We start from the raw sequence: 11,741 nt of genomic DNA, 5'->3' as shown, positions 1-11,741 counted from the left end.
GCTGTGAGTCCAGAATGACTCCCAGGCTGCGCACCTGGTCCTTCAGGGGCACAGTTGCCCCATTCAGGACCAGGGAGTCCTCCATACCAGCCCGCCTCCTGTCCCCCCAAAACAGTCCTTATTTATGTCTTATCAGGATTCAACCTCAATCTGTTAGCCACCCTCCATCCTCTAACCACCTCCAGACACTCACACTGGACCTTCACCGCCTTCACTGGTTCTGATTTGAAAAAGAGGTAGAGCTGGGTATCATCCGCATACTGATGAACACCCAGCCCAAACCCCCTGATGATCTCTCCCAGCGGCTTCATATAGATATTAAAAAGCATGGGGGACAGGATGGAACCCTGAGGGACCCCACAAGTGAGGGGTCTGAACACTCAACCCCCAACACCACTTTCTGGACACGGCCCAGGAGGAAGGAGCAGAACCCCTGTACAGTATAATAATGTGAGAGGGAATTGCCAGCTGGTTGCCATTCTACATCTCTGCCCCAACATGGCCAACACATTTTAGTCACAGTAGGTCAGGATTCAACCTCAATCCGTTAGCCGCCATCCATCCTCCAACAGCCTCCAGACACTCACACAGCCTAGACATCAGGAAGAATTTTCTGATAGAAAGATCTGTGGGACAGACTCCCTTGGGAGGTTTTTGGTCTATGAATAAGGGGGTTGGCAGGGGGTTGGACTCGATGGCCCTTGTGGTCTCTTCCAACTCTATGATTCTATGATTCTAAGAGCTTGCAGGATGCAGGGAGATCCCAGAAGAGATTGGGGCAGGAGTTATTCTCATGGGCACCTCCTCCAGGCTGAGGAGTTACTGGTGGATTTTGGAATTCATCCATGGATTTTTGGGAGAAAGGGGAATTTGAATTTTGACTCTCCCATCCTGACTCTTTGTCAACAAGGAAAAACCAAACCTGTTCAGATCTAAATGCACGTTCCGTTTCCAATAGCAGACGTTTTGTGCTCAGCAAATTATCACCTTTAGGTTTTCCAGAAAGCCGGTTGCTAGCTTGGGCCTCAATCCCAGAGCTGTGGAGCATCACAAGAGCAGAGTCTTGTTGTCGCTCGGCACGGAATTTCAGCATCCTGCGATTTGTTTGTTTTTCAGGTTTCCAGACCTCATGGATTTTGCAAACGTGGGTTTTATGTGCAACAAAATGAACCGCAGCGATTGTGAGGCAGAGCTTGCTTTGGGGGCCCTGTGTTAAACCCTGGCTTTCCCAGGACCAGCAGAATAAATTATGCAATCAAGCTAATGTATGCAAATTACTTGATTTGCATAATTCTTCCCTCCTCCCAACCAGGTGCCACCCCCACCCCCACCCCAGTTTCTTATATATTCTGGGTTCAAAATCCTAATCAGGCCTAAACTGCCTTGGGTTAGCCTGGCTGGTGTTTCTGCAGATTTCAAAAAATGAATGCTGCCCTTAAACTGGAATGTGCTGCAGAAATATAAGAAATGCATTTTTTCCTCAAGGCAACTCGTCACCTATGTTATGCGTGTGGTTTTGTACTGCAAATAAATAGCCACAAACGTCACAGGTCCTTTCGATCTTTGAATTTATTATTATCAATAATAATAATAATAATAATTAACGGCACCATTATTAGTTGCTTTTTTTAATCTGAAATTCTCACGTTGAGAAAAGAAATAGCAAACTTTTTTTTTTCCCTAGCGAAGAAAGTAGCAAACTTATATTCCCTCCCCCCATAAACAATTTAAATTTTAGCACAATGTTCTCTTTTTTCCCATATTTCAAACACGAAAATATATATATATATATATTATTTTGGAATATTACAAAAAAAGATAAATAGTATATAAAATTGTTTGAATAAATAAAGTGTCTATAAATAGTTTACATTTTGGTTTTTTTTCGCTTATCGCAGTATTACAAGGTAAACATTGAGGGCTCATTTTAAATGAAATAAAAATACACACAGACACATACGTTCCCCACAATAATTAGACGCAGGTAGTTAGCATCAACATTTTATATATATAAAAGATTAAGAATTCCACCCCACCCCCTCATGGCTGCTCAGTCCCCCTTTAGCCCCTGATCTCCATCCTTTGTTGCTCCTAGTGATCAGTGTAAATATGGGTGCGAAACACACCTAGGTGGCTTTTTTCCACCCTTCCACCAAAAGACAGAAAACCACAGAGTCTCTTCTTTTGCAACCTCAGAAAAATTCAAGGCTCCTCCAACTTCCATGCTAGGGGCCAATGCTATTTTGATTTTTGATTTTATTTTAAACCCAACTCTCAGCCCCTTGTCGTTTGTGTGCGAGGGGCAGGGGGTTGCCCATTAAGGCAGCGAGGTCCAGGCATTCACAGTATGTTAGAAGCAACCAGATATATATCTATTTTTAATTTTAAAAAATAAATAAACGAGGAAACTAGCAGAGGAAGCATCGTCACGATTGCACCTCTCCTCTGCCCAATTTCCAACCTTGTCGTCTGTTCCCCCTTCCCAGAGAGGAAGTGTGAATCTGCTACATACAAAATTGGGGCGAGGGCGACGAGAAGGGCGGAACTGCTCCATTTCCCCACTGCGGAGATATCTGGGGCAGCTTGGGGTTTGGAGGAGCGATGCTCAACAGGCAAGAGGAATGCCAGGGGCTAGATTGACCCATGGAATCCCTTCCAATGTGTCTGTGATCTCCATCTCCCCCCAAACCACAGCGAAACCACAGACTGGGGAGGGATGAAGGAATGTTTTTTGGGGGGAGAGATCTCCTAGCTGCCACCCCGTATTAGCAAAATTTCACAGGATGGGGGAAAGAGACACAAGAGAGGTGGACAGTTGGGATAATAAGCCTCACACTTTCGGCTTTTATCCGCCCCAACCAACATGGCACTTTCGGAGGCAAGGCACTGTTTCTCCCTCTTTCTGCGTAGTTTTAAGAGGTGGAGGCGGAGCTCTGTAAGGGGTCGGCAACTGGCGGCCAGGGAGCCAAACCCGGCCATCGCCAATCTCTCTCTTTAGTCTCTCTCCAATCATCCTGTTTCGTCCGATTTGCGGTTTCCACTGCAGTGGTGGGTCAAATGATTTGGTGGTGGGTTTGTCATGCTAAAAAGGGTGTGCTGGGGGAGGGGGCAGAGGTCACTAGGGTGGGGAAGAGCAAAACCCAGGTGAGGAAGCAGAGGGTGGGGGACCCTGCCCCACTGTCAAAGGCTCACTGTGGTCACCTGCCAATCACATCACTAACTACCAGCTGTTTGACGCAAGTGAAATTCTCGGCCCCTAACGTATTGGGTTGGGGGGCTGTGCCCCCTTTGAGCCTGCACAAGGCACTTGTGGGGTAAACACAACAAACCAGAATCAATTTGGGTTGTTGTTCATTTCTCTCTCTCTTTTAAAAGGCGTTTTCCAGGCACATTTGGACGGAGGGGAGACGGGAAGGAGGGTTCCAGCCTCCTCTTTCGCGCTCTCCTCTCCCTCTTCCGTCAGCGAAAAGGACGTGGCGAAACACCAGGAAGTCCTGCGTGCGGCTTGAGGACCCCGGAGCAGCGACAGCTCCGGGGGATCGAGTCCAGAGGGTGGTTCGAACAGGCCCCACAAACCGGGAAGGTCATACGTTACACCTGCGCAGTGACAAATCACTCCCCGCATAAATCTGCAAACCGGCGAAGGCGCCGCGAGGCTCACTCGGAGACGGAGATTCGGTTGAAGATGGGCAGCCGGTTGCTGCTCCCCACGGGCCCGCTGGGGGCGTGGAAGTCAAAGACGGGCGAGTCGGAACCGCTCAGGCTGCTGGAGCTGCTGTAGCAGTCGGGGTCGGAGAGGGAGTTGGAGGAAGGGGTCCGGGGCAGGTTGGCGGAAGCGGCTGCAGAGGTCGGCGTCCCCGGAGCGGCGGAGAAGAGGTCCCGGTGATGGGTCTGGAGAGGGCCGGACAAGCTGGCTGACTTGCCACAGCGGCACGAACACCACCCCCCGGAGGCCGGGATGGCCAGGGCCTCCCCCAGTGTGTGGAAGCGAGAGATGGGATCCGAGTTCAGGTGCCCAAATGTCGGGGAGAGGAGGTCGGCCGGGGCCGGAGGTGGCGAGACGGACGGCGCCCGGGCAAAGGAGGCCGGGTCGGGGATGCCGTGCAGAGGGGAAGAGCGTCTCCTGGCCGGCACCCCGGAGTAACTGACGCTCTGGCGCAGGAGCTGCGGCGACGACGAGGACGGCGAGCAGGCCTGCGCCTCCTCGATGGAGTGGATAAAGTGGCAGCGGGAACCGTAGGGGCACTCGCCGTGGATGTAGAACTTGTGGCACAGCTCTGTCTTGTACTTGGGGTGGCGGCTGACCGTGCGCAGCTCGGCCGCGCCGTGGGCAAACTGGCACTTGGCCCCGTACTTACACTTGCCCGTCTCGCTGAAGGTGCGGCAGAGCTCCGTCTTGTAGCGGGAAGAGAGCGGCGGCGCCGCCAGCGAGGGCAGCTTGAGGGGAGGGAAGCCCGGAGGAGGAGGCGGCAGCGCCTTGCTGCCCTCGATGAGGCTGATGGAGCGGTCGGGCCGCAAAGGCGGGCGGCGGGCGGGCTCGCTGAGGGGGCGCAACTGCTGCTCTGAGCCAGGGCTCCAGTGGCTGCGAAGTGGCCACAGCTGGGAGGAGTCCCCGCTGCTGTAGGGCGTGTCCAGGGAACAGGCGGAGTCGCAGCGCGAGGAGGGCATGTCCTGGTCCTCGCTCAGAGACAGGTTACGCAGGTTCTGCGGGGAGAGAAAGAGAGAGGTGTGAGCTTTCAATGCTGCTGCCTTGTGATTTATTTTTATGCAGAGAATGGACGGCCGTCTGTCATGGAGGACTCAGTCGAGATTCCTGCATTGCAGGGGGTCGGAACGGATGACCCCTGGGGGCAGTGGCGTGCGGCCAGCGGGAACTAGGCTAGCCCCCTAACTGTCCCCCTAGAGCAGGGGTCCTGCTAGGCTTCATCAATCTGTCCTGCCACCAGGCGAGCAGGACGATTTTCGTGGCTGTTTCCTGCACCCCGGCGGGCAAACGGGGCTTCAATCCCCCCAATATTTTGGGGCAGCGAGATCTGACTTGGGGCCCCATTGGGTCCTCCCCGCCATCGGTAGAGCGGGATGAACAGCGTGGTGATTTCCTGTTCCCCTACGAAAAAGCTGACCACATGAACCTGAACGGCACCACAACGGCGAGAGTATCATTAGCACAAAACTGGGAAGAAGATCAAATTCCAACGAAAAGGGACTGCCAAGTGAAGTTGATGGAATATGCAGAGATGGGCAAGCTGACCGGGCAGTTAAGAGACCAAGAGTACCCAAAATTCAACAAGAATTGGAGTAAATTTTTAAAAATATCTGGAAGATTACTGCGGCGATTTAAATTTTTTTGACTGGGCTAGAATGACTCTTGCAAAGATAACTAGTAGAAACAGTGGGAAAGATGTTAAATAGAATATTAGATACAATTGGAAAGGCATATAATATAGAATTCTATGGACCCTAGAGAGCTCAAGGTGGCATAGCTGGTTCTCGTTTAATCCCCACAACAGCCTTGCAAGGCAGGTTAGGCTGGGAGGGAGAGTGACTGGCCCATAATCTTCATGGTCAAGGGCAGGGATTCGAACCCATGTCTCCAGACCCTAGTTCTACATCACACTGGCTGCCGCAACAAGGAAGCTGGCGGGAGAGAAGGAGGTGGAGGCGCTGAGAAAGGGCGAACAGGTTTCTGAGAGCAGAGCGGGCCTCTCTGCAGAGCAGGAAAAGGTGACGTCAGGCAGTTTCATATAGCCGCGGTGGGCTGGGTCGCAGTTATTTTTAACGCTGGGCCTGCGCCAGAGCTGGAGGGGGAACAGCTGCTCCTCTGACTGCGGAGAGCCAGAAAGATAGGGAAGGAAGGGAGGGTTGTGGGGGCCCAGAAAGCCTTTCACCTACTAGAGGCACATTATCACTTTGCTATCGTCTGGGCTAATTAAGGAGGCAGGGAAGCATCTGGCTGCTGGATCTGGCCCAAAGGGGCCCACCGAGTCCAGCAGCCTGTTCTCGCCATGGCCAAATACCCCAGCAAACCTAGAAATCGGGATAGAATCATAGAATCATAGAATCATAGAATCATAGAGTTGGAAGAGACCACAAGGGCCATCGAGTCCAACCCCCTGCCAAGCAGGAAACACCATCAGAGCACTCCTGACATATGGTTGTCAAGCCTCTGCTTCAAGACCCCCAAAGAAGGAGACTCCACCACACTCCTTGGCAGCAAATTCCACTGTCAAACAGCTCTTACTGTCAGGAAGTTCTTCCTAATGTTTAGGTGGAATCTTCTTTCTTGTAGTTTGGATCCATTGCTCCGTGTCCGCTTCTCTGGAGCAGCAGAAAACAACCTTTCTCCCTCCTCCTTGTGATATCCTTTTATATATTTGAACATGGCTATCATATCACCCCTTAACCTCCTCTTCTCCAGGCTAAACATGCCCAGCTCCCTTAGCCGTTCCTCATAAGGCATCGTTTCCAGGCCTTTGACCATTTTGGTTGCCCTCCTCTGGACACGTTCCAGTTTGTCCCTTGATCTAGATGCTATACTCCTATTGATGCAGCCCAGAATTGCATTGGCTTTTTTAGCTGCCGCGTCACACTGCCACTGGTGCTGGAGGTTCCACAAGCCTGGTGGATAGACTGCCACTGGTGCTGGAGGTTCCACAAGCCTGCGCATCTACAGTCCAACATCCTAGACCAACCCCCCTGCAACGCAGGAACCATTTGTTTCCAGCTCAACCAGCCTCCCAAGTTCCCAGGGCGAGGAACAATTTGCAGATTCAGTTTACTGGCATTTTGAAGCCACCAGTTTGGGTTCAGACCTGCCTTTCCAATTCGGATGGCTTGCATTTTAAATTGAAATCTCTCTCTCTCTGGGTAAAAAAAGACAAGTTTGAATCAGGTCTGTGGATTTTGGCGTTAGACGGGCCACGCCTCAAAGCATCCCAAAGTCAAAAGCTGCAAAACAGCATTGATAAAAAGACTAACAAGGGAAAACTCCCGTCTTCTAAATGAAATAGAATCATAGAGTTGTTGAGTTGGAAGGGATCTCTGAGGGTCATCTAGTCCGACCCCCTGCGTGGAGAACCCGGGTTCCACAGAGTGTGCAATCTCAGCTTAGATGGTTGAGGAGAGACAAGGGAGACAGGCTGGACAAGGCACAGCTGAGACAGGTGGCAGCCCAGGTGCAGCCCAGGTAAGGCAGGCTAATGAAAGATTTGCTAAACAGGAATTGCTCGGCAGATGAGTGGCAGGAGCCTGACAAACAGGAAGAGGAAGTCCTGCCCCCAGGAAGTGGCAAGCATCTTTTTTTAAGGTGGGGGAGAGATTGCCAGGTAGCTAGCAGTGGAAACACACGTGCAAAAGGAAGGAAGGTTGTCAATGGAAGATCTCTAGCCAGGAAACAGACTTCGTTGAACCATGAGATCTAGAAACTTGAAACGAATGCCAAGCAACAGAAAGGATGAAGACTCAGTTTTTCTTCTGCGTTCCCACATGATTTCACTGTTCCCCACGCCTACACTCGAGGGCCCCTTCACCTTCTGGCAAATATCCAGAGTTGCACATTGGGCATTATTAGGAACAGTGTGGTGCAATGGTGAGAGTATCTAGGATCAAGAGCTGGGTTGAAATGCCCAATCAGCTGCATGAAGCTCGCTGCTGCCTTTCTCAGCCTAACCTACCTCACAGGGCTGTTGTGGGATTTAAAAGAAGAGAAGCGTGTACACGACGCCTTGAGATCCTTGGAAGAAAAGGGTAGGGGATATAACTGCAATAAATAAATAAGGTAAAATAGAGGGGGCCCTTCCTCATCTTGCACCAACAAACACACACTTCCTGAGTGGCGCTTACAGAAACCCAAGCTGCCCCAGACTTATCTGGGACTGAGAGGCCGTAAAATGTATTTGCATCGGAAATCAGGTGTCAAACTAAACTTGCATGTGCTGTCAAAAATAAAAATGGACCTTCTTCAGGAGGCTAACAGCTGTTTATTTGTTTTTTTATCAAGACTTTCCAAAGCTGCAGGATTTATTAAAACCAATCAAAACAAGAGCAGTGTCCCTGGTGGAAGTCTTTGCTTTAAAACATTTTGGGGGGGATAAATGAGAATTTTTTTTACACCCTATTGGCCAAAACCTGTAATATGGAAAACTGGGCAAAATATAACCCATATTTTAAAATGCTGGGGCTAAATTCTCAAAGTGTGTGAGATCACAAGCACGATTGAGCATGTGTCCTGTTCTTCCCCAAATATAAACCAGGCTCCACCTATATCTACAATCTGGAGGAGTAGAAACTTTGAAAAACAACTTCCCCCTGTTTTGCCACCTGGCCTGTTAATCTTCACAGATCTGCTCCTTAATCATCCAAGCCACAAGACCCCTTATCAAGATGTGGCAAGAATCAACACCTATTTCTCAATCTTTCACTGGCATGATCTGTGCCGTTCAGTGAACTGGGGGTGACACATGCAACAATAATGGGCTGTGGGTGCAGATTCTCTCGAATTCATTTTGAGATATTTGGAGATATTCTGCAAACCGGTCCTCAACGTAGGCCAGCAGCCAATGCAGCTTCTGAGTTTGACAGCTCATCCCAGGACGGGAGAACCTGCCCTCGTTCCTGCCTGTCTGTCAAGAAGGGTGTGCTCTATTTAATTTAGCAGGGGTGTCTGGGGCTGATGGGAATTGTAGTCCAATAAATCTGGCGGGCACCAGCTTGGCAAAGACTCTCTAGACCAGGGAGGCCTGTAATAAGAAGCCCTCTTGCTCCAAAAGGCGCTCATGGCATGCACATTTTAAGGAGGAATATTTTGGGGTTCTGTTTTAAAGAAAGTATCTGTTTTGCAGGGTTCGCAGAAGGCTTCAAGAAAATGCAAGCTATTTCCTTGCTTACACAGAGGTAGAGAAGTCTTTTGCACATGTGATGAGGCTGACATTCACATGAGGACTGTCAGGTTTTGTGGACGTGGTCGCAAGGCTGCTCCAGTTGATGTGGGCCTTGCTTCAGAGGAGTGTGCTGTTGCTTAACACATTTTCTGCTATGGGACTGAAAACACGTCGCCTCCAACTAATTGCGGAAATTTACCTTCACTCAACATCTGCCCAAAGTATTCCACGTAACCCAAAAACGTTAATTCCTCAATTTCTCAATCTAGCCAAAGCCTTCTTGGGCTCCCAACTGAATGAACCCTTTATCGGCGGGTTGTAAACTAACTTGCTTTATTTACGGTTTGCACAGCCTACCAGGAAACAAAATCAGGCTTGCATGTTTATTTAAAAAAATTCCTATGTAACTCTCACCGTAAAGTCCCAAGGACATGTTACAACAACAAAACATACATTCAACAAACAAATGATTCAGGCCCATTCAGTTTTTTTCTATAGAGGAAACTTTGTCACACCCTCTCAACAAAGATAAATGTTTTGCTTGATTCAATTGTGGTTTTTTCTTGTCCCTCTCCTGGGGAGATCAGGTGGTGAACAAGGTTCCTTCTCCACCCCTATTTTATACTCACAACAACCCTGTAAAGTAGGGCAAGTCATTGGTCCGAAGTCACCCAGAGGATCTGAACCCCAGATCCTAATGGCTGGGACCTAATCTAGCACCAGACTGCATTGGCTCCATTATATACCAAATATTATTTTTTAGAACTCTTCTTACAGATTCTGCACAGAAAATTCAAACTGCCGCAGCGACTCTGTGCAGGGCAATGAGTCTTTTGCGGGACTGAAACCCGTGCACCAATCCTGGACTGTTGCAGTTTAAGCAAAGGGCTTGTGAAATCTGAAGTCGGAGTGCTTTATAGCATTCGCACACAAAAGCCTGCTTGATTTCACAGCCCCAGCCAAGGAGGAAGAAAAGAAGAAGAAACAGAACTATTGACCTAGAAAAAAGTGCTGTTCCTTCAGGAAGTAAGCCAGGGAAAAAAAAATGTTCCTGTCCCCTCCCATTCCCTTCTGAGCCACCCGCCACCCAATTCAATTTGGAGAGAACCGGGTGGGGCAGAATCTAGGAAGGGGGGCATAAACAACCCCCCTCCAAAACAAAGTAGCCAAACAGGCAACACTCTCCCTCTGTACAGTTCCTTCCATCTCTCAAAAGAAAGGTCTGCTGTGAACCACATTTCTCAGATTCGTATTTTTCCTCAATAGAAGCAGGATAATCAGAAAGGGAATCCTGCAAAATAACTGGAGCCCCTCGCCAAGATTTTCCAGGTAAGGATGAGAGCTGGGGAGGTGATATTCAGGGTTCAAAATGGGCGTGCTTTGCAGAGTAGAGCCACATTAGAGAGCAGGGGGGGGGGAGAAAACTCGGATTCCCAACATTTGCCAGGATTTTAACTCTTTTGTCTGAAAGGTGACACAGAGCTCTGTGTCACTCAAAAGCTTGTGTTGTCATACAAGGAAATATAGACGCCCAAAAAAGAACTATCTTACTTTAAAACACACACACACACAAAATCTCTCTCTCTCTCTCTGCCATAAACACACCACCAATCGTATGGAAAATGTGTCCCGGGCTGTCTTGGCAGAAGGAGGTCAGGCAGCGGGTGCTGTCAACAAGAAACCGCAGCGCCCCAAAGAAATTTTCCTACCCAAAAGTCAAAAAAAGGACACCCTCCTTCCTCCTAGCTCTGAAGTGGCGTCCACTTTAAAAAATAAAAATGACACCCAGTGGGTGGAGGCAGGAAAAATGGCCGGTCCAGCCCGGGATGTAGTTAGGTCTAGCAGTAAAGAAAGAGTTCATTAAGTTTTACTATCCGGCGACCAGCAATCTCAAGAGGGAAAGGTTCCTGTCTGATCCAGGGATCTCTCTCTCTCACACACAAATATATTTCTAACTTCCAAGGTTACACCAGCCCACAGAGCTGCCAGGAAAATCCCTTCCAACAATCAGTCCCTAGGAGCCAAAATATCCCAGCCAAATCCAGGACTCTTTCCAGTCTCCCGTAACCGTTCCCGGATCTCGGGTCTTTCTGGAAAGTCCAAACCCAATTTGGCGACTCGGTATCAGAGGAACAGGACGGAAAGGAGGGGGGAAAGGGAAGGGGTGGCTGCGGGGGAACATCCGACCTTCCTTTCCGACCTCGGTTGGGAAGGAAAGAGGGCGAAAAGTAGTTGCCAGAAGCGCGGGGCGAAGCTGCGTAAAAAGCCCGGAACCAAAAACGCAATGCAAACCGCGCGCTGAAAGCTTTTCTCTTTTATGGAGGGCACCCTCTTCCTTCGTCTAGGAGACAGTCCCCAGCCCCTCCGCGGCTTTTCCGCGCTGCTGCGCGTACCTGGAAGATGGTGTTGACGTCCAAGATGGAGCTCATCGCGCTACGTGGGGCTCTCGGCTGGGGCTCCGGCTGCGCCGCCGCGTAAGGCTACTTGCTGGGCTGCGCGCGTCGCGTCTCACGCGGGGAAGCTGAGAGCGCAGCGCCGGGGCTGCGCCTTTTATTAAGGGCTGGCGATGAGCTCATGGGGCGGAGACGCGGCAGCCGGAGCTGGAGGTTGCAGGGAAGGCGGGTGCCCAGAAAGGGGGAGAGGGAGCAGGGAAGAAAGAGAAAGAGGACCGAGGGGGAGCGCGCAGGAAACGGAGAGGACATTTATTCGCCGCTTGTTCTTGCCAGGGCAACCTACAGAAACAAACGGGCACAAGCCACATTTTTATGGTTTCCCAAACTTGGGTCTCTCCAGTTGTTTTTGGAAAGCAGTGCTAGCTAGCTTTCTTTCTTTCTTTTTTTATATATAATTTTTATTAGTTTT

General features: G+C 49.9%; 1 protein-coding gene across 1 annotated transcript; it reads right to left on the bottom strand.

Annotated features, from left to right (window-relative positions):
* Positions 1 to 1,716: 1,716 nt before the first annotated feature.
* Positions 1,717 to 11,414, bottom strand: ZFP36 (ZFP36 ring finger protein). The gene is made up of 2 exons (XM_081870522.1): positions 11,273 to 11,414; positions 1,717 to 4,704 (listed from the first exon to the last, which is right to left on the bottom strand). The coding sequence occupies exons 1-2, from the start codon at positions 11,306 to 11,308 to the stop codon at positions 3,658 to 3,660; spliced, it is 1,083 nt and encodes a 360-aa protein (XP_081726648.1). The 5' UTR covers positions 11,309 to 11,414; the 3' UTR covers positions 1,717 to 3,657.
* Between the last annotated feature and the right edge of the window lie 327 nt (positions 11,415 to 11,741).

Source organism: Podarcis erhardii (assembly GCF_964252035.2).
Source record: "Podarcis erhardii genome assembly, chromosome: 7".
Taxonomy (NCBI): domain Eukaryota; kingdom Metazoa; phylum Chordata; class Lepidosauria; order Squamata; family Lacertidae; genus Podarcis; species Podarcis erhardii.
This window is presented reverse-complemented; position numbering and strand designations above follow the sequence as displayed.